Source organism: Gambusia affinis, linkage group LG12, assembly GCF_019740435.1.
Source record: "Gambusia affinis linkage group LG12, SWU_Gaff_1.0, whole genome shotgun sequence".
Taxonomy (NCBI): Eukaryota; Metazoa; Chordata; class Actinopteri; order Cyprinodontiformes; family Poeciliidae; genus Gambusia; species Gambusia affinis.
In genome coordinates, this window is record NC_057879.1 from 10,226,882 (window position 1) to 10,251,265 (window position 24,384).

General features: G+C 37.1%; 1 protein-coding gene across 1 annotated transcript in view; it reads right to left on the reverse strand.

Annotated features, from left to right (window-relative positions):
* Nucleotides 1-24,384, reverse strand: part of clstn2a (calsyntenin 2a) — a 157,203-nt gene that overhangs the window by 59,442 nt on the left and 73,377 nt on the right. The window contains exon 2 of the mRNA XM_044134158.1: nucleotides 18,279-18,401. Within this exon, the coding sequence (XP_043990093.1) occupies nucleotides 18,279-18,401 (123 nt within the window). The remainder of the gene's footprint in view (nucleotides 1-18,278; nucleotides 18,402-24,384) is intronic.

A 24,384-nucleotide genomic window follows, 5' to 3' on the forward strand; every position in this document is an offset into this window, starting at 1 on the left:
TAGAGACTGGACTGCTCTACATATAGCTTTACTTGACATTTTGCTTTATTTGTAGAGCGATGTTGATAAATGAGCATAAACATCTCCTCTGTTCAGGCTCAAATTAAATATTAAGTACAAATTCTTCTCTGCAACTCCTCCAACAGGCTCTCAAGAGTAAACTTGCACAGTGCATAGCCTGCACATGCTTCTGCATGTTTATTTTACCAAATGGGTATCAGCCTCTTCATTCTACCGACTTATTATCCACTGTGACATTAGGGCCTCGGGTTGTAGTCTCCAGACACTGTGGAAAGAACATATATTGTTGCCTTTCTCTCCACAGACTGATAATTCATCCCTTGACTTTCAGGATGATGAAACTAAATGTGCATGACACGAATGCGTTTTATCCAGCTACTTCAACTTCTACACGAAAATACAACAAATTAGAAACATATTTTCTGTATTGAGATGAGCAGGACCTGATCAAAAGTGTCATGTGCATGTTTAACTTGCAAACCCACATGCTAAAAGTCATTCAGAATCAAAGTTGGCACCGGTGAGTGGTTTATTTACAACATGAGAATATACAACGGATGATGCAGGTTTTCCTCTCAAGGACAAGATGAGAAGGAAAGAATAGTTCATTCTCTTAGCGACTCTGGTTGTGGGTTTTACTCTGGGGGTATAGTTATAAAACCCAATTTGTGGGTGCTTGTGTGAGGTGAGGATGATGAGAGATTTCTGGGAGGAGCAGAACAGAGAGTTGGAGAGCAGGCAGCCAGGTGGGTAACAAAAGAGATGAATGGAGCTGCGTAAGCCGACGGCAGAGCAGGCGAGTTTTTCCAGGGAGATGATCTGTCAGAGACATAATGGCTCGAATGATTCAGCATTCGGTAGCAATCCAGCAATAGCTTGAACCACGTTGGTTGATCATCAGGCAAAGAATGGTCGGAACAGCAGCGTCTTTGCAGTGAGGTGTGAGAGCTGCAGATTGCTGACCGAGCTCACCAGTGGAGAGCTGCTCAGCAGGGAAGAGCCTCACACACACACACACACACACACACAACCCATGAAATATTCATAGAAAAACTGATATGATGTCTCTCTCTGTCATCACAGAGGATATTGGTACTGCCTTTATGTTGTCTGCAGACTATTTTATCTGACATGTACAGGCAGCATTTGAAAATATGTGAAAATGAAACATTTTAACTTAATATGCTGATTACACCTTTTAGGAAAGAAGAGGATTGGTACCACTTTATTTGATGGGGTGTGCATAAGACTGACATGATGCTGTCATAAACTTGACATAACATCTGTCATGAACATAAAGAAGTCTTTATGAATGTCTGACTGTTGTCATGAAGTCTCAGTCAGTAAATAATGACACTTATGATGCAAAGTTGCTTCATAAGTGCAGCATCAGAGCTGTATGTGCATCTACACTACAGAAAATGTTAATGAGTGGAAGTTGCATCAAAAGTCCATTAAAAGTACCAACTTTGCATTATTTTGCAAGCAATGACACTTTAAAGGTCACGTTTTAACATAAAAAACGGGTTAAGTCGTCCCACAACACAACAAGAGGATTAAAAGTGTGAGAGCACATTAACTTTAAAGATTAAATAAAATACCAAGCTAACATCTGTAATGGTGCTAGCATTACCATTTTGTTATGGTGGAAAAAAACAAATAATTGAAAGACAAAACTGCTAATTTACCTGCTTTGATCAAAAGGTTGACTGAAGCTCACTGTTGGGGAGAAAATAGTAGCCATTCGGGAAAATATCTTGCATGTCTCTGACTGGAGAGGCTTATAAACTGCACTGAAAAGGGACTTGGAATTTGGATATTTTCTCTAGATGCCTTCTATCCATCTTCTTGTGGTGGTATTTCCTACATGTTTGACCAAAACAAGGCCTCAGGGAATAACTGGGATTTTAATATCTTAAACAACCAGTTGGAAACATCTAAAAAGGTGATTACACGGTAAATCAGCACTTAACTCAACAGTGTGTTTTAAGGAAACTGGTCTTACTCAGCCTTGGTCTTTTAGACCGCCATCACTAATTGTAGCAGATATGGAAGAAAAGCAGAGTGTGACTGAATGCGCTTTGGATTGGTCTTATCATCATCTAGTTAAAAATATTAATCGGGTCAATAATTTTGAGAGATAAGTGTAAATATGCAGGGTATACGAAAATGAAGATCAGTTCTATTCTTTTAACTATAACAGTTTTTGCGTAAATGGCCTATTTCCACACAGAAAAGTTGTATTTCTCAGTAGTATTTTTAATCTCTTTCCACATATGTGAAGCATTTTTACTGGATCACTGGCTGCCGTAGTTCTAAAACAAATCACACACCTTCAGCCTCCAAAAGCCTCTGACCTGTAAAAGTCACTTTTTCTCCGACTGCGACCTCCGTCAGGTTAGTGGCGTACAGAAAAGAGGAGGACACGGCCTAGAGGTCTGCAGAGTACCTACAGTCTGACAGATGAACACTCTCGTAGGTTTTCTGTCACATGCTTCACATCACAACAATACACTGCTTCTAACCAAAAAAATATGCTGAAATCTAAAGAACTGAATGTCTATAGGCACAACAACCAAATATCTGGATAACCTTCTGCCAGTAAATGTGCAAGTTATTGCTTCACACTTTCATCTGCCACCTAAATGATGCTTTCCACTTATGTACTTGATTATATTGTGTATACAATTCCAAAAACATTACTGACTGCCCTCATCCACCACTGCTGACAGGCAGAATATAAAGTTTCACATCAAACTACACTGAATTATCTTCTGCCTCCTGGTAACTCAAGGTTAAATGCTCCCCCACCACCCAGTCCTCATATTTCCAGCTGTGAAAGTGAAGCTTCAGCAGAAACAAAATCTGCTGGGAAGTCAAAATATGGACAGATACTGCATGAAAGGTCTGGATCCAATTGTCTGAAAATGTTCCTGTGGATCTCAGTTTAATCTGTGAAAAATAGCTTAATATGAAAGTCAGTGGAAAAAGTACTGGTTTCACCTGATCAAACGGCATGACAGCAAAATAGCTTCTATTAATAATAATAATAATAATAATAATAATAATAATAATAATAATAATAATAATAATAATAATAATAATAATAATAATAATAATAATAATAATAATAATAAAGAAGCACTTAAAACCAGTCATAATCTGACAGGTGATGTTCACTTAATACAAGTCCAAGCATAAAAACAATCAGGATTCAGTTTAAAACTAAAAGTTATCTGTACTGCAAATGCATGGAGAATGACCACTTTGCATGTAAAAGCAGCTTCATGGAAGCATCACTTGCAATTTTAGGTACTTTGTAAAAGCACTTTAGACTGGTTCATGCAGTTTCAACAAAAAGCACTTCAGCCTCCTTCTGCCAAGTGAAAATGTGCAGCATCAGAGCTGTATGTGCATCTATACTACAGAAAACGTTAAAGAGTGGAAGATCATATGGAGCACAGCAGCAGGGCAGCTCACATACTCCATCTCCTACCTGCAAAGGTGGATGATGCCCTAGATACATATAACCAAAAAGTGAAGCTTACAAGGTATATCTTTAGACAAGCAGATAGTAAGTCCTTATCCTTGTGTGACTAAGATATTGGTGAGCAATGAATTTCCTTCTGTATATTAGAAAAGCCCATTAATAACTCTTTCAGCTGCAGTTTGAAATCAAGATCTGCCTGGCTTGCTTGATCTGACATTCATTAACTATCAGACGCAGTTGGGCCAGGTTATTTTACCTGCGGCTTATTTTACTGCAGGGAAAATAAGCTTATTTTATCTTCCTCACACCTGTCGCACTTTTATTTTTTTTTATTTCGCTTTACATTTTATCAACAGTCGCTGGTCGTAACACTACCACCACCATGTTTCAAACATGCTATGACGTTTTTATGGGATACAGTGTTATTTTACACCAGATGTAATCACACTCACAAAGAGTTAAACCTTTGTCTAGTCAGAAGGTTTTCCGAAAAGTCTTGGGGATCGTCAAGACGTGTTCTGGAGAATTTGAGAGAAGCCTTAGTGTTCGTTTTGCTCAGCAGGGATTTTCCCCTTGGAACTCTGCCACTCAGCCCAGTGTCTTTCTTATGGTGAAGGCATGACCTCTGACCTTAACTGAGGCAAGACAGACCTGCAGTTCTTTGAATGTTGTTGTGGGGTCTTCAGGAAGTCATCACTGAGCTCTTGGGGTAGCTTTGGTCAACCAGCCGCTCCTGGGAAGCTTCACCACTGATCCATGTTTTCTCCATTTGAGGATAACGTCTCTCACTCCGACTTGCTGCAGGCCCAAAGCTTTAAAACTCTTTCCAAGCTGATGGATCTCAATTACTTTTTTCTCATTTGTTCCTGAATTTCTCAGTGTTCAAGTTCTTTGCATGCCATCTAGTTTTTGAGAATCTTTTGGTGTATTTCACTTCATCATGCAGGCGTGGCAGTAAATAGTCCTGGGTGTGGCTGGAGGCAGTCAACTCAGGTGTGATAAGCCACTGTTAAGTTATTTTTTAATGGGTCATGTTGGTTTGGATTATTTTTCCTCCCTAAATAAAAAAACACCTTCATTTAAAAACTGATTTACTTGCATTTACTTGTGTGGCTTTAACTAATATTTAAATTGGTTAGATGTTCTGAAACACAGTTTGTGACAAATATGCTAGAAAAAGTGAAATCAGGACGTAAGCAAACACTTTTCCACGCCACCATATACTGAAATTAACAAACTGGGAAAAAGTCCAAAGGACATGAATATTTTTGTTGGGCACTGTAGCCGTGGGCAGATGTATTCTTTGCAATGAAAACTTGACTCTCTATGCAAACAGACAGGTTTGTTGCAATGCTATAAACTCTCCGTATCATACAAATCCCAGCACGTAGCGTTCTTATCTTGTTAGTTTGTATTACTCTCTTTCACATTTTTATGTCATTAGGTTTTCTGTCTTTCTTTCAGAATGAAATAAAAATGAAATTATGTACAGATTAACTGTTTGAGGTTAAATTTTTCACATGAGTTAAAGCAAGCACAACATATATGAAATGTGACAGGTGGAAATTGTGTTCCCCAGGAGAGCTTTTGCATACTAATGCAGAATTATTAAAATGACAGACGTCGGCTGTCTGATAGGCCAGCAGGGTGTTGGACCGTAGGGCTGAGACTGCATGCAGGATTCACCAGAATATCTCCCAACATAAAGAGAAGTATATGTTTGATATTCTGTGGGAGTGAAGATAACCTAATTTGTTGTCATTCATTGATCTCTGCATGCTAGTTATGTTCATCAAAACAGACAGCAAGCTATAGCTCAAGCAAGTGTCGCTGTCATGTTTGATCATTTGTCGACTCCTCAGCTAGAGTAAATTTAAAACCGCCTATTTGTTTTCGGGGAACGGCTCTATTTATTTAAACAAATTTGCCAACATAAATCTCAGTGACAGACTGAGAAGAACCAACAGATTTCTGAAGCACATTAAAAAGCTCATATCTTTTCTAGACTTGTATAAATACATAAATACACTTCTCTTTCATAGGGGCAAAGTGTCTTTAAAGAAAAAATAAAAATCAAACCTTCAGTCACAAAACCCTGGTGCAGTAAAAATTAAAGGAATGAAACCTTGTGTTGTTTTTTTTTAACTATAAGCAATAAGGTTTCTTCTGTTGAAAATGAAAGTGAAATATTAATCGTTGTAATATTTTCTTCTAAATATTAAAAGGAAACATGATATGAGCTCAGGATAGTTTGGGTAGTTCAGAGTAAACCTGTTTTGGTTTTTTTACTAAAAAATTGTGTGTGTAACTATAGCAATGTTTTTCTTTGCTGCAATAGCAGTTTATTGGTCTTTTTTATCTAGCAGTTTGTCACAGTCTTAGGAAATTTGATATTGTTTCAAAGATAACAGTGTGATGTTTCGTTGTTGTAGCGTAATGTGAGTCTTTGATTACAATTCCTGCTCCAAGTATTTAAACCATCCATTTTCTATTCCTGCTTACACTCACAGGGTCGAAGGAGAAAAAGCTGGTTTCCAAGACTATACTAGGATCCAGCAACATTATAATAAACATATGAAGAATCTCTGTTACAACAGTTCACCTACATATTGCTGAATGCGTTTGGATATCAGTTCCTACGTAGGATCAGAAATGGGGAACATGGCAAAAATATGTCTCAGATTTTTTTTTTACGGCAAAATATAATTTAACTCTGTAAAAACAACCCATTTAATAAAAACACTGAGCATACCAGCCATTGACATAACCAACTTGTGTAAATTACAACCCAAATTCCAGTGAAGTTGAAATGTGTAGAACATAAATAAAAGACAGAATATGATGATTTGCAAATCCATTTCCACCAATATCCAATTGAATTAACAACAAAGGCAAGATGTGTTTTAAACAACATTCCAAGTTTCTTGGGATTCGGGTTGCAAGGTGTCCCAGACAGTCGCACTCAAAAACCATGAACCCCGACACCCTGCAAAGGAAACTTATTTTTGTTCTTATTCTTTAGATCACCACCCAGAGTTTATGATTATAGATGAGTAGGAACATCGATCGATCGGTAAATCGAGAGCTTCGTCTTTTGGCACGGCTCTCTCTTCACCATGACAGACCGGTACAGCGCCTCCATGTTCTAGTTAGTTCTGTGAAACAAACATCTTACAGAATGGGTTGTTCTTCTGCCTTAAAAAAGCAGAATTTTCCTTTAAACAGGTAGTGGTTTAGCATCATGCTTTAGCCATTCCCACACTGCTGTTTGTTTGAAGTATAAATGAGAGTTGGGTGAGTGGGTCGCATCAAGCAGGTATTGATGCAAACCATCAAAGTCTTTGATGGGTTTTTTAAAGTTGCACAACACTGTAAAGGCCCCAAAAATGCATAATTATGTCCCATTCACAGGTTAAGAAATTCTACAACATTATATATTTTAAAGTGGAGTCAGTTTTTTTTTTTTTTTTTTCTGTTTTTGATAAATGTGGAAATCGTGGGTCTTACTGAGCATATTATCTCTCTGGTTTAGCCGATTGTGTGTTTCTTCCTTCAAAATCCAGTTTTGTCAGAACAAATGCGTCTATTTGAACATAGAAAATGATCTTGAGTCAGTTCAGCATGAAATCAGTGAACATGTAAAAACAAATTGAGGTTTTGGGAATAGGAAAATGTTTGCATACAAAGCCAGGCTGAGTTAAAATTTGGCATGTTAGATATATGTTTTGTAAATTTCTTGACATGCTAATTAACATACAATCTCTTCAATAAGAGATTGTATGTTAAAACTATTAACATGTGAGCAGCAGCGGCTTCAATTCTTTTCTTTATCTTTTTTATAAACTACTTTATCCACTGGTATTTTCTGATGTAGTGCACACAGGTTTATTTTCTCTCACTGAGCTCTGCCTAATATTCTTCTACTATGCAATAGTGCTGTTTATTTCATCATATTTCACCACCGGTTGCTACTTTGTTTTTGCAATAAAAAACCTGCTATTTATTTTATTTCTTTTTTTTTTTTTTCATCTTTTATTGTGAAAAGATAAAGCAAACCACTTCCTGTCAGCCAAGTGTTTCAGCTAGTATATCGGTCATTTACCACAATAACAAATAAAGAAGTAGCATACTACATCTTAGCTCATAATCTTGCCAAATCCCTATTTAAACATTGTCTTTAAGGTTAGTCCAACTAATTCGACAACTTATTACCATGACAACTAATTCTCATTGTGTTGAAATTGTTTTGTCTGATATACCCAGTACATGTGGAGTGTGAGTTGACTTAATTATCATCACACAGGGACAGCAGCACTTTGTGATACAGTTAAATGACAGAAAAAGGTCAGCAAAAGGTCTTAGAAGGGCAGGAAAGGACTGGCGTAACAGCGTCTTCAATTATTTGTACCCTGGGAGGTAGAAACCGAATGATGAGAGATCTACTTACTTACTCTCACCACCAACCCCTCTTTTATCTAAGCATCATTCTCACTGTCACAATTAGCAGAGAAGAGAGACAAAGAGGTACTCAGGGATGTAACACTGGTAAAAAAAAAAAAAAAAAAAAACTCTGAAAGAATACTAATTATTTTGTAGAAAATTTGAATTAGATCAGCAGCTGTAACCTTTTTAGAGCTCAAGGTGTATAACCTTAAGGATGAGACCAGCCGACTTTCAAAACAGACCAAAAATACCAGCAGAGGTTAACATGCAGTCAACTGAAACTAATTTGTGGTCATGGTGAAGCACTAAAAGTCCCTTTTAAAGTACTAAAATATTGACGTCTTTATCACTCGTTCATGTGGTCAACGGGAAAAATAACAATTCTAAGAAATGCCCTGTTACACTCCACAGCCAGGCAGGGAAATTGAGTTTGCAGCGAGTGCAGAGACGGAAGATTGGGTGTTTGTTAGAACTTTGACTTGGTACTGTTCAGCACTTGACTGATGGCTCTGGCTGCCTTCATCCATTACTCTGTCACTCGACTGAAATTGCCCTTCAAATGTTCTGGCACTTCTGGAAAAACTGAACACTCCCTCTTTTTGTCTGTTGAGCAGAAAGAGAGCACGGTGGCTGGGGAAGATGTAGAAACATCTTATTTCACTCGTGCGGCTGTCAGATCATGTTGAGCCACTTCAGAGATGATCGAACCCCTTGGTGAAAACTAAATACCAAATTATGAGACAGAAAAAATTATATGTGGTTCGATTGTTTTATTGGTTTGAATAAAATTAAGAGACCACTAACACTGAGCAGTTTCTCTGACTTTACTTTTTAGAGGTATATGTTTAAATAAATGAATGAAATTGCTTTTTTATTATATGACAAAATGTCTTTAAAATTCCAAGCAAAAATGTAGTATTTATGTGCCTAAATCTAAGCAAAATGTTGGAAAATAAACCTTACAAAAGCATCCACATCCAAAACATCATCCGGGCTTCTTAGAACGTGTAAAATATTGAGTCTGAAGAGAACATGCTTTAAGCACTTCCTGTTACCAATGAATTGAGACGATTTGCCACATTCATGAGTTTTTGAGCTTGGTGAGTCTATTTAAGATTTAGAATAAAGCAAAATAGATTTAAGTCCAGACAACGTCACTCCAAAACCCTAATTCTAAGCAATTTAAAGGTGGACCATTTGGTATGCCTCATATTATTCATTTAAGCTTTAGATCACACACCAATGATCCGACATGTTTTTTTCAGAATAAATTAATAGATAAAAACATCTAACCATAGCCATAAGGCATCATTTTGCTTAGCGGGACTTTAGCTTGGTCTGAGTCACAATATAGGAGACATTTGAAACCGGTACCTCACTACAAAAGAGTTACAGTTGGCAAGCATTCATGAAAATAATATTGTTATTTTAGATCAATAACTTGTGGTAGCTTTACTATATACTCTAAAATTTCAGTAAAATGTGCAACTCCAGCTTAAATTTGAGACCAACACATACAAATCAGAACACCATCGAAAACATATATTGTATAGAGAAATATTAATGAGCAATGCATTTCAGGTTTTTGCATTGACTTGGAGGAATAGGCTGTGATATAATGCCAATTCGTATGTTAAAAGGGCTTCATAAGGTTTTTGGGAGGAGTAACTACTCTATAAAGCTTTGTAGGGGTTGGCTTTATGGTGAATAGAGTCTGGAATGGAAATGAGAGCCAATAAAAAACAGGAGTCTAACTTTATTACAATGATAAAGATATGGGGAGGGAAGCTGGAAGTTTAAAGGGTGAATGGGTCACAGATAATTAAGGATAAAGTCGTCTGAGCAACATTGATATGGTACACAGGTCAAAAAGGCTCATAATCATTTTTCATGCTCAAATGGATAAGGCAAATGGACTGAGGAATATATGTAAATTGACGTCTAATTGACCTGTCAGCACGTTGAGGCTCTGAAACCTCCGTCACATAGACAGAAGGGGAGAGAAAAGGAGAATAAAGAGATGATCTGGGTTTGTTAGAGGAGCTCTTCACTGCACATTACTTTAGGTCAATTTAGCTCATATCAGGACCAGGGTCACTGCCTGTCCTTGAGAAGCAGATTCTTGCATCTGTTATTTAAAAAAAAATAAGCAGTTTTTGGTGTCCATCTACCAAAAACACAGGTATAAAAAAATAATAATGCTTAGAATGCAACGAGGAATGGCTATTTGTTTTTAGCTAGCATTGTCAGTTTTATCTAGCATAATTTTTACATCCATTTTAAATGTTTCAAATATAGACACAGCAAACATGCATGAGGTGCTCTGTACTTGTGTGCACAAAATATCCACAATCTTAGCTTATTGTAAGTTTAAGAAAATCACACACAAATAAAAAAAATAAAAAATAAAACATTTTAAAAACCCATGGTGTCCAGACAAGAGAGAAAGAGCCAATGCAATTTCAAAAAATGGGGTAGTAGGCTAATAACAGAACAGATTGGGTCTTTCATGAAATCAATCATAGGCTAAGAGGTTGTTTGACGTCGAGAGCGATCAGACAATGCACCGACAACAGAGCTTCAGCCAGGCATTACTGGATGTGTAATTAGTCCTAGAATCAAGACGGACCCAATTACCTAGAGGAAAGGTGACTCCCGCTAAATAAAAGAATCAGGTTTTAATGTTTGCCAGTGGTTTTCATTTAAAAACTAATTCAAGTCTGCACATGTAGGTATTTAAGTATTATTAGACAAAGATAAGATTAGATAACACTGAATAATGCAACAGTCAGCAACGGAGAGACTAGATGAAGCCGTTGATTAAAAGCAAAATTTGGTTTAAAAATGAAAGGATGGAAAATAATTGTCTGAAATAATACACACAGCACTCATTTAAATCACTTACATACATTCCTTAAAACTGTCCAAGCCTGAAAAACAGCTCTCTGTGAAATCCAAACTAGACAAACAAACAAAAAAACTGTAAAAAAAAAAAACACTAAAGGTGTGGTGAAAAACAACCATTTCTCTTAGCAGCCATATATTAAACAATCTTAGCCTGGGTCCAGGATACACTGTGAGTAAGCATTAGACCGCTCACATCATAAATAACCTTCTGTTTTCCATCAGGTGGTGAAGCCCCACCAAATTATACCTTCAGAAAACACTCGTTACCGACACATTTCAGAACCAAGGTCAAAACAGGATCCAGCCTTTACAAAACATTCTTCTTACTGTCTTCTAAGAAAGTGGTTCAAAAACACTTCATAACATAAACCAGTGGCAGGATGCAAGTCAGGCTCCAGGTTACCAACAAACACTGTAATATTCTAAGGAGAAGAAACATTTCAAAAGGCTACTGACTCTAGGAAAGCATAATTCACCCCAACAAATACTCGCATGTATTTATAACAATTTCTCAAATTACCTTCAGAATTGTAAGCTTTCCATAGTTAGGTCATATGTTAAAAATCATCTGAAAGAACATTTTGTTAGCTGTTGTGACGTCATGATACAGGCGTTCTTCAAAGGTCTTGCTCGTAGAGTGAAATGTGTTGGTAGGACTGTTGTCATTTTCACAGGAGGCCCAACAGTTGCTGATGTTTGAGATGGAGGCTTTAATCAGCCAGCTGAAAACAAAGGCAGCAGAAGTAATAGAAGGAACAATAATGAGTAAAGATTTCACTAGCTGCATCAGAGGAATCAAACACAGAACCGCTCATCAGTAGCAAAGATCTCGTCTGACAAGATGTGAAACTTTGGCTTTATTTCCTACAAAGATTTTCATCTCAAACGGATCAAAATAAATGTGCTTATTTTTTGCCTTTCCTTATTCAGTAAAAACTAATTACCATGGAAAGCTTTAAACTTGTGATTTGAAATTACATAAAGAATGGACCTGCATTGACAGGCTTTGGAAAACTTGTCCTCATGACACTATATTCCTGTATTATTAAATACCTTGTTTCTTGTTTTTAATTGGCTGTCTGCACAATATCTAGCATTCCCATTATAATATGGCTGTGGACTCGCGTGTTCATTCATCTCACACAACATTTTACTTTCATTGTTCTTACAAGTATAATGCTAATTAGCAGATGGCACCACTGACCCAAATGTTTAGTAATCCACGGCCCAGTGTGCATTTAGAGACAGTTCTTTAATCTGGCTCCTCTTCAAGGATTTTCAAGCTCAAAATAAGAAAGTGAATCACTTTTATTTGTTCTTTTTTACTACCTTTTATGATCCATTACAGGAAAAACTTTGAAACTGAACTTTTATCTTTTTAATCAAAGTTACAACTAGAGTTATTGTTTTCTAATTCAAAACTAAAGATGACAACAAAAACACATGACAAAAAAAAAACAAAAACAAAAAAAACAATGTTGAAAATTTCTGACATCCAGATATTTTGTTTGTCACTTAAACATCCTTAATAGATGGTGGGGATTAAATCTAAGATCAAAACTCATTTAAATTATCCTTTCTAATTTGCAGTCACTGCATTACAAGGTATTTGGTAATTAAATAATTTGTTTAATAGCCATATGCAACCAAAAAAAAACACGTTCAATTGTCTGTTACTTATGTTTAGTATAAAAAATAATTACCAGTAATACCTTTGATAATGAATCCTTTGAACCAACCCATAAATCCAGACCTTCACCATTATCTTTAGAGATTTTGGGTTTCCCCTGGTGATGCTCTCTGCTGGTCCTTTGACTGCTCATCTCTTTCTAAACAATGGCCCACAAAACATCATAACAATGTGATACTGTGTACTTACTATTTGCTCTGCATGAATTTAATTAATACTTCAATAATAAACAGCTTACGCCCTCATTCCTCTTTCACCAGGAATCCCAGAAGTGGCTGATTCTTTCCAGTGAGTGGAAGATATTCAGATCTGATGTTCAAATTCTACTCTTTTTTTTTTGCACAACCAAAACAGAAACCTTGTTCACAAACATAAAGATCAGCTCCCAAACGAGCATATTGTATCTGTGATTGCATTCGTTTTACGCTGCAACATGCCAATCCAGAACCTGCAAACTACGGCGGCCCCACTGCAGAAATTTAAGCACGTTAGAAAGGCAAAGAGGACAGAGAGGATAGCAGGAGGGTGGGGTTAGGGTGGGGGGGGACGTGGCAGCCAGGCACAGTGAAATGTTCCTCCTCTCCTCAGGGCAGAGAAACAGACACCAGCCTGGTTTGATCAGACTTTCGCTTCAATATCCTCTCTTATCCTTTGATGATCCATCACATCATCTTCCTCCCTACTTCTCTCCGTCTCCTTGTTGCACACGTACACACTGCACATCCCCATTATCTGGTCTACCTTTGTCTCACTCTTTCATCTCCTCCTCTCACATCTCCAGCCTTTTTTTTTTTCCCAAACATTTCTTCCTCTCTATTCCACTTCCTCTTTTGCCCCATTCTCTTTGAAATGTGTCACAGTTTCTGCTTTGTTGGGTCCTATAGTGTAATTAGCTTCTCAGCTATTTTCACCTCGGTGCAGTGTAGCCGGTACAGTGGGACTTGGCAGTGGGAGACCAGCTATGAATGACTTTGTACATGAGCCAAAAGTGTTTCTGTGATCAGAGGTGAATTTGTTCTGCAATGCAATCATGCAGTTAATTTCCCTTTTACGTTCATTATTCTTGCTTATTTCAGCATTGTGTTCGTCTTTTCAGATAGTGACTCTCATAATTTTTCATTACTTGTATGGCAGTAATTTTGTCATTACTTCTGCTAAAAGACTAAGCATAAATCTACATGTCTGAACTCCCGTAGTAGTGTTACGTGAGCAGTGTTCCTGTGTACAGCATTGTAAAAAAGTAATTTTTATTGACCACTTTTTGGACTCGACTTCATTAGCAAGACCGAGTATTAACCGAGGATTAATCGAGGATTAACTAGACAGAACTTTCTGACTAGATGAAAGCTGAATGATCAGAGGGAGCATCACAAAACATCTCTGTTACTCTGAAAATGGTTACCAAGTCATTTCTAAAACTGAGGACACGCTACACAACTTTCACAGTCACAGGAAGCTTGGAGTTTCCAACTACCTGACTGGATTTATGTTTCACGACTGACCATCACACAGTACAAATACACCTGTTTGTTATGATCCGAGGGCGTCTGTTGTTCTAAATATACAAAATCCTTCAAAGAGTGGATCAGAAATTTACCTCTACATGCACTTTCTTTATCGATTTCCACAAATTTTCTTCAACACTAAACTAGTTAAACGCAGATTTTAAAAGCATTTCACCAGTGCTCCATTCCAAAACATTTGGCAATCTTTGTTTTTTTTCTGATCATATTACAAATTTGACATAGAGCTTTCTAACACTAAACTGAAAACAGGAGATGGATAAAATCTAATTAAAAATATAAGATTAAATAATTGGTTTTCAGACTCTCTGGCAATTAGCCATGGATGTTTTGTTAATAGTATTTATTTTGTTTGTTTATGGCATTTGTGAATGGGGGACAAGTGCTTAGTATTCATAATATCAAGCACTATAACATTTAAAGCCTTAGCTAATTTGCAATGCAGATTCCTAGTTCTTCAGTTCTTTAAATGCATCAGAGCTAAATACAGCTGCACGTTTTGGGATTAATAAATCAGAAAAAGGTTGAGGGCATAAATTTAAATAAATGCATGGGATCAATCTTTGAAGCTTCTATTTTTTTTTTTTTTTTTTTTTCGGAGAACCCTCAACATTTTTTCTCTTTTGTGTAATAGTCCAAAAACCAGAAAATCAAACCAGACAGGAAAGTCCACCGCAGTGGATCTCTAGCTGCGTTCCTTCCACAGCTTGGAGTTATAAAAGGTGGAAAACCTTCAACCCTCTCATTATGCAAGTACTTTCACAAATGATGCTGAAGCAAATTAAAGGAATTACTAGATCCGGTTTGAGGGGCGGTGTGTGAAAGAAGTTTATGGGTAAATTACCCATTATTCGCTTGATGTCTAGTAGTTCATGTTGGCTGAGTCTCGATTGGTGAGTGCAGGTGATGATCTTTATCTCAAGTACACAGAGAAGGAAGCATAAAAGGGGTCGAAAACCGATTCAGAATCATAACTATGTTTGTGCAATCATGAAAATTACATGCTACTCGCACAAACACCCTGCAGGAATATTAAGAGTCGTCTCCAAGAAGCTGGTTATAACATCCTCCACTTACATTCAACAGCTCTTTGTCTCCCTGGCTCCCCTTAGCCATCCATTCCCCCTTTCTTAGAATACTTTTGTTCTTCCACCCTCTGTGCGTCCAGAGGAAACAATGTACCATAGGACATTTTTCTGGTAGTATGATGAATGGAAAGTATTTGTGGCTGTTGACTGTGGCCTTGAGATAAAGAACAAGCAAGTGAAACTGTGTGTTTTGCCTTGTAGCCCCCTGAAGCCCTAAGCCACCATTGCTCATGCTACTTTTGATAGAGAAGGCTATCGGTACACACAGCGCTCCTCGACCCACACACCTTTGTGCTTCTGTTGGTGGGCACAGTGTTGGTTGTTTACATCAAAGTGAAATGTTCTGTGGCAGAGGAGGACAGACGCAGCCGAAGGCAATAGAGAGTAAAGAGGATATGCATAAAAATGTTTGGTAAGAAGAAGGCCTTTAGAAAAAAAAGGACTTTACAGGAGAAAGAAAACAGCAAAACAAAAAATAGAAAAATAAAAAAAATTGCAAAAATGATTTTTTTTTTCTGGATTTTTTTTCTGTTTTGTTTCATAACATGAACTACATTTTAATATATTTTACGTAAATAAACAAATTCATTCGTGTAGCCACATCAACCTTGCACTTAGTTAACATAAAATGAAAAAGAAATCCACCACAAAGCTGCGGTGTTGCCAGAATTTCCAAAACACCTGCTCTCATTCACAAATTAAAAATAATTTAGTCATCAGAAAAAGGCACATTGACTGAAACCCTGTCCATTTAGACTGTGTTTGAAAGTTCAGTCACTGACTAAAGACAAGATTTAACCAGAAAGTATCAGAAAGTTTATTTTAATTTACTTTTCTATATCCATTTAAACAATTTTTGTACAGAAGAAAACATAGAGTGAAAAAACTGAAATGTGGACGGGACACACTGCACATCTTTATGATAAATACAGCTAGACAGTCAAAACTATATACATAATTTTGATCATTAGGTAATCAATCCACCATAACGTTACTCTGACAAAGAATTGTTTAAGAATATTATTCATATAAATTGAATAGCCATGTAAATTAATTAAATTTGTTACTCTTTCTTACTTATTTGGGAAGGAGAGTGCAAAGCTGCAGGTTCAGTGCACATCCTTGATTCATCTCTCATAATTTAAACAACAAAGAAATCAAGCAGCAAAAACAAACATTCGTTCACTTTACTTATATTGTGCCAATTCACAGTGCATACTGGTAGTTTTAAGAGTTGGAGTTTGAGCCTTAAATTAATATCTTTGCAAAAATGTGGTTAATTAAAGTTAATTCATCCATTTAACATGGAAGCAATTTATTTCTGTTGTGTTTTTGGTTTTTCACACTGCAATTTTCTCCTAATAAATGAAGTAATTACATTTTGGTGTGTACTTTTGGAATATGTTCCTTTTTTTTAATGGAACATTGAATTTAAAACTTGATCATTTAAAACATGTTGGTGTTCCAAAAATCCAAGAACAGAAGAAACCTGGAAGACGGCAAATATCTTTTACGGGCGCTGTATAAAAGCTGCAGAAACTGCTTAACAATTCTCATCTGTGTTCTCACTTTGCAATTAATGTGGAGCCAGAAGGGTAGCCTGCTCCTTTCTGCCATAAAACAAAACCAGGATTGATGAGAGTGTCTGTAATCTAAGTGACTGGCTGAATATGAGCTCGCTGGGAGCAATGTGTTGAGATAGAGAAGAGGAAAAAGGACTATAGGAATCAGGAAGAGGGAATGTGGTGCCAAGATGGGGGACAAAAAAGTCCCAAATGAGGGTAGAGATCCAGATAAAAATGTGACAGAATAGTTAGATTGTGTGGGGTTGAGGTGGGGAGTGGATGGAGGTGTTTGTACAAAATACAGGGTAAGCCAAAGAAGATAAATTGGAACGGAGCTGCTCTTTTACGGCCATTTTTTCTGTCTCCTTGGAAGCTATTGTGCTGGTTTCATTCATTAGACCACAAGCAATAAAAAACATTCAAGGAGAGAAATATCACCAGTCAGACGCTTCTGTTTTTTTTTTTTTTTTGCTCCCGGGTGATTTCTCACCAACGTTGACCTTCTCAAGCAAACAAACCACATGTTAATCACTGAGAAAAGCATCCAAAATAAATTTTCCCTTGTGTCAGCCTGGTTGTTGTGGTGTCATTAAACATTCAGTGCATCACAGATTTGTTTACCAGGTAAAACAATGTGCTGCAAATCACTGTAAGCCTATCTGAGCGGAAAGGAACAACAGCTCTGAAGAGGGTTTTCAGGGTTTCCGCTTATGTTTAACGAAAATGGGTTGTGATGTCTTATTTTAAAAATGTATTACAGACTAAAAAGCATAATCGATTATGCTGTAAGGCATCTAGGTTAGAAAGTACAGAAATATAGTATAGAAATACTGCAGGGTGCTCGTTTCACACTTTTCAATATCTGTTATTTCTTCTGATAATATATAGACCTTTCAGATGCGAAAGAAGGAAAAGAAGGAAAATAGTTTGCTTATCAGATTTCAATACTTGTCAGCACTTGGATCCATTTTACCATAACGAGATTAGACATTACCTACCAAAAACTTTTTGCTCGTAATTTAATTCCCAAAGGCTTGTTTGAATAAATGTGTTTTCAGGTTGGGATTTGAACCCAGAATCTTCTTGCAGCATAAAAATGTATTTGCTCTTAGAAGTGAAAAGGATGCACACTCTTTCCCTGGGTTTGTAGTTAAAAATACTTAGAAATCCAATTTTTGTCTGTCTGTAGAGTTGGTCTGTTACATGGTGAGAAAAAAGGCTGCCATTTTGAAAAAAAAATGTAAATAAAAAAATACAGCATTTGTTTTACACTTCTGCAAGTGACAAATGAAATTCACGCTCCATGACAAACAGTGGGCACAGAGAACTGCTGGATCATCTGCTTTTGTCCAGTGGTGTGAAGTTGCTATAGTTGCCTGAGCACAGAGCTGTGGCATCTTTGTCGGGGTCCTGAGTGTGTTAGTGAGGAAACGTGTGAGAGCACCCTGCTTTCTCTACCAATAAATTGGGTGAAAATGTAAGAAAAATGATTTCCATTTGGATAAACCGTACATATTGGAGTGTTTGCCATTTGGGATTTAGGTTCCCTACCAGCATAAGGAACCGGAGCGTCCTTGTCCAGCGCGACCAGTGGAGGATCCAGCAGCACTGTGTCCATGTTCTCTGTAATCACTCCATGGTAGGAGGTCTCTATCCAAGGCTTGTGCTTGTTGACTGTGAAAGGAGAAGAAAGAATAAGATAAACAACAATGTCTGTTCATTTTTAGTTTTGTCAACAGAGTTAGTTTTATCGACAGATGTAAATAATAACATAGGTAAGAAAGACATTTTTATAGATGGTGTTTATCTCAAAAAGAAAGATTTTATGCCCAGTTAGCTTTGGTTTTTTCACTGATGTTTATTTTGGTGAGAGGTTTACCACAAACATAGTGCGACACTTTGAACAAACACATTTCCATTTTTAGATTTGTGTTATAACCTTTGCATATCTTCCTCCGCCATCAGCACTTTTTACACGGTAAGTTCTTACTATTTTTTCGTTGACCATTTCCTTTGTACATTTCTATAAAATGGTGAACTCAAACACCACCCTTGTTTTGTAGGGTGGATAAACCGCACATTAACAGAGACAACCATCACACACAAAGTGAATATTGCCACTGCAGCTCAGGAGGTAATCTGATTCCCCGCATTCCTAAATCTGCATGTTCATGGGCTAGATATTAAACTCTCCCGTCCCTCCAGTATTTGTGAAGTCCCTCTGGATGAAAACATGTGCTTATTGAATCTAGTGTAATGTAATGTGCTCTAAATTAAACTTCCACACAGCAAGAACTAACAAACAGGAACTTATGCTCAAGCCACATGAACATATGTGGATATTGTGTGCTTTGGTGAGCCCACATATACACACAGACTGCATCTCTGGTGTCCAAGAGTCACACTCCGCGGGGAACTGACACCCTGACCTTCTAATCCATTGAAGAGGATCGCTTTGTCTGATGCCAATGAGCAGATGACATGTCCAGCTGGCAGTGATTTAAAATGTACCAAATCGTTCCTAAAGCCTTCTCGTATAGCTTTTTATCCGTCTGCATAAAACTTTGGTGGTTTTGTCCTACTGTCCCATTTTCTCCAGAAGCTATCAACACACTCAAAGGACAGGGTCACAATAAGGAAATGAAAACAGGAATAACTGCAAACAAACATTGTAAAGATTTCACAGATTTTACGTTTAGATGTTGAATTACTCAAACCTCGTTTGTTTTAGCACATTTGTCATGTTTGGACCACAACCTTAATAGATTTTACAGAGGTGCTATGAGATAAACAAGCATAAAGTATTGCATAAATGTTGGGTAGAAGGAAAATTAGACATTTTTTCTGAAAAAAAATATGAAAAGTGTAGTTTGAATATTTGGCAAACTATAATATAATACTTGGCCAATTGGACAGACTTTCACAGTACTCCTGCACACACCTGACATAGATTTCAATGACTAAGATCCTAAGTCTCAGGCAGAGTGGTGGGCTCACCGTGATCATTTCATTTCCCTTTGGGATCAATAGAGTATTCTTGAATTTAATTGGATTTGAATGATTAAAAACAAAGACATTGTTGAAGGAATTAGGCTTTGATGGCAAAAACGATATTAAACAATTGCAGTTCTCATTCACATTTGCTAGATTTCACTGACACACCTTCTCTGAATTCTGCTACTCAGAGAGACTCCAAAGTGGTTAATATGAAATGAAAGGAAAAAAAAAACGAAAAAAAAAACACCAAGACATTATACAAGCCATTATGCACATGTGGTAGATGAGAAGCACCGCTGTACTCAGCATGGGTCATCTCAGCTGGAGAGTGGAAAGAGGAGAGTGGTCTGTCTTCAAGTGAAATGAAGATGTCTCCAGGCTACACCTGTAATATTGTACTTGTAATGGAGGATTCAGTGGTGCATTTCGAAGTGCATCACTTTTACGGCATCTACCTCATCCTTCCAGCCTTCTTCAATTTACATTTCAGTGTTAGTAACTTCCATGAAAAGGCAGAGGTGAAATGAAGAGAAACAATCTTCTAAAAGCTAGTCTTCAAAACCAAGATAATGTTAAAGTAAGGTAACAACCATAAAATACAGGAAAATTTGTATGTATTGAAAAAGCTATTTATGCCTCCGCCAGCTACTCAAAAAACACACCACGGTATTTTCTGTACACTTAGAGATGTCTTCAGTTATTTACGGGCATCCCACGGAAAGTGCCGTTTTACTCACCGTTTCATTTTCAGTACAAGGTCCTACATTTATTTCGAACAAATTGGTTGGTGGATGACACAGCAGAGTTGTGGCTCATTAAGGGGAGTCTAATAAAAGTGCTGTTTCTGGGGAAAGCATTCATCAAATTGGGTAAATTAACTATTTCCAAAACGCTTCTCGTTACATGAACTTCATTAGTGATCCATTTCAGGTTTACCTCCATGGCAACATAGCACTGAACTCAATAAAACAAAAATGTAAGAAAGCCCGCATAGAATGACAGAGGGAGAAAATCTAGAAGAGCAGATTATGTAAAGTCAAATATAAAATTGTTGCAGTTTTCCATGCGGTTTTCAAAGCTCACTCCCGAGTAAAAACAAATCACCTATTCATGAGAAACAGCTGCTTGTTCTGCATTTGTTTTTGTGTAAAGATTTACAGTTATATCATAATGAATTTTAACATTCATTATAGCTGACATAATAGCTGTCAAGATATAGAAAAGCTAAAAGCTAAAGAAAATCCAATAGATTTACTTGAAATGAACAAAATAAAGATAACGGACAGATGGGCAGATGGAGGGCCCGACTCTACCTACATCAAACAACCAAAAGTATTGAACTGCTTGTCTTTAAAGATTAAAAAACTTTAACAACAACCCATACTTGCAACTGTTATGTGCTTCAGTTGTTCTGGGAGAGCTGCACACAAGGTTTTGGATTATCTCAGTAATTTCTGGAAGTTCCCTGAACTCTCCCTGATGTGACTCCGGGTTTCACCCTCACTGACGCACTCTCTTTAGGAAAAACACATCAATAACCGTATTCAGCCTGCCTACTTTCATTTACTCAAGCATTGCCTTTGTCCGTTTCTCACACTCAGTGATTCTGCTGCTCCCATTGAGGCTTTTTTGTCACTTCTTGTATTGATTATTGTAACTCTCTGCTCTGTCTTGCCCCACAAGTCCATCTATAAAGTCCAAGTGGTTGTTATCTTTGCTGCCTGCATTGTGACCTGAAGCCCATCATATCACTCCATGGACTTTCTCTCCAACCAAACATTGATTTTAACACTTAAAGCTCTCCATAAGGTTATCCAGTATGATTTTTTAGAAAGGTTTCTGCTTTACACACCACTTTGAATGCTGCAATCATAATCCTCAGTCTTACCATATACCCACTTATCTGTTCACAACGGGATTCAGTCTCTAAAATTGCAGTTTCTAAATATATCTTAACATTTTTTGAGTGGCCAAGCCAGAGTCCAGGTTGAATCTGAAGATAAGGGGTGATGTGGGGAGAATGCTTTCCAACATCAAACCTAAAGCTCATGGTGAACGATTGTCCAAAATACTATTGGAAAGTTGCAAAAAGCTGCTCAACTATTACAAGAAGATTGCTGTAATTTCAACTAAGAAAAGAATACAACCTTTTTAACAGGTAATTAAGAAAAAAAAATGCAAATGAATTTTCTTTTTTTCCAACTTGATATTTTGAATCTAAATTTGCCAAGGGGTATAAATATGCATGAGCCTTTCCAGCCTGTACACCAAGTGGCCAATATTTCATGCTAATTACATTTTGTTTATTTAGCTTATTTACTTTCCCCCTCCATGAATTGCTGCTGAATCATTAAGTCACTTACACATTCTGGGTCCTCTGCACTTTGTGTGTAGCTGCCATTTTGAGACATGCAGAAGCGACGGCGTCAGACGCACAACCCGTTATAAGAGAGCCACGGAAATACATCAGTCTAGACTAAAATGATAGAAATTGCCTCAGACAAGGCAGATGATCCCAAGCCTTGAGCCAAGATGCTGCAGTGGTTAATAACATCCATTAAGACAGCATCCTATTCTTTAAAAAAAAATAATAATAAAATTTCCGCTGAAAAACGGATTCTGTCTTTGGCCATTATACAAAGCATCTGCAGCCATTAGAGCACAAGACTGCACATTGAAGAAGACTAATTCACTTATCAAACAGTCTAAAAGCATATTGAATACAACTATGTATAAAATCTGATATGACACTAATGCAGACACAAAAAAGGAAACAAGACAGTGATTTCTAGTAAATAGCATTAGTGTCTTTGTGTAGGATCAAATATCAGCATGGGGAGGCTTGAAAAACTCTTTGTGCAGAAACAAATAATCTTTTCATTCTGGTGTCCAGGTCATGTCCTCAAGCCTACCACAGTACTGTTCCTACTCTGTGTATTTCCTAGTTTCTTCTAAGCGTCTATTTGATAAGAGAAAAAAGTGTCCTTTACACAGACGAGGCCAACACCGTGGCAAAGCAAACAACAATAAGTGTAGATTTATGGGTGGTGATGCCTAAACCCCGAATAGAAAACTTCTCCATGAAGTCAAAAACCAATAACTGTGTCAAACAGCTTTCAGAGAAAGGATTTAAAATGGGTGGGGGGGAAGTACAGAGCCTTTCAAAAGTACTGACTCTTTCAACTTTTTCCCCTTTCAGGTTATTATGAAGTGGGAGGACAATGATGCATGGTTTTCAAAAATTTGAGAAAGATGTGAAAAGCGTGGTTTTGGATTTAGACACCGAGTCACTACTTTGAGAAAACCTCCTTTCAATAACAGTACAGCTAAAAGGTCTTTTGAAATGTCTAATCTGAAGACTTTGATATTTTTGACTTTTTCAGTGGATCTAGAGCTGGTGTGAACATCAATTTGTAAATCCTGCCACAGATTCTTGATTGAAATTAGGTTAAAACCTTTTGACGAAACACATAAATTTGTTTTAATATAAACTGTAATTCTGTTTTTATGTTTTGTTTTGTTGTTTTGGTTTTTTTTTGGGTTGATGTTGTTGGGGGTGAACATTTACCCAAGTTCAAAATCTTTTGCAGACTAACACGTTTTCCGACAACCTTCCATTACTTCCGACCAAGTTCCCTGTTTCTGCAAAAGAAATGGTGTCAGAGGCCATTCTTCTCAGACTGAAAAGCTCAAACTGGCCTCTTTCTTCTTCTCTTCTGTGATGGTCAGAGCTGTCTACTGGCTTATGTATCCATGGTAATATTGGTACATTGTTAGTATTTCTTCACACACAGCATAATGCATGCACACCAGAGAGATCCATTATGGGACGCGCTTCAGCAGAACATCATCTTCAGTATATTTTCTTCAAATAGGACGATTTTTGGTTTTCTTCCATGAGGGAAAAATTTGTGAAGTACACAACTAATAGCTTTCCAGTCAATAGATTTTCCCACCTCAGCCGTGGATGTCTGCAACTCATCTAGCAGACATGTGTCTCTTGGCTGCTTCTTTGATTAATTCTCTCATTGCCTGACATGTCACTTTTTGATTTTGGAAGGTTTTCATTTGTGCCACAGTTTTTCTGCTGATGGACTGAACAGAGCAGTGTCAGAAGCTCAAAGCTTGGGATAAAGCTTTATAACCCAACTTGTAATCAAATGTCTCCACAGCTTTACCCCCTGACCTATGTGCTACATTTTTCAGTCTTTGTGATGCCGCTTGTTCTCCAATAAATCTCTGAGTCTTCCACAGAACAGCTGGGTTTATAAATAAGTAAAATACGTGTTGTTTACTAATTAGATGACCTCTAATTGATTGCATTATATTTTATTTAGAGGTAACAGATAAAAGGCATGTAAGTTGAATATAGTGTGAAAAATGCAGAAAATGTACACTAGATTCACAAATATTTTTGCAAGGGAGGCACTAAATAGAGTATTCCATAAGAAATTGGGTTTTCTTTGTTGTTGTTTGTTGTCATTTTTATAGAATAATTTGAAGCTGATGGGTCTTTTTTTAACAATAAGTGTGATTTGGAAAAATAAAAAAAAATAAAAAAAGAATTCAGGATCTAGAGATTCAAGGTCAGCATCAACATAAGCCAGGTAGTCAAAAAATAAAGGTAGAAGTGATCTTTCGGTGCTACACATGTACTCCA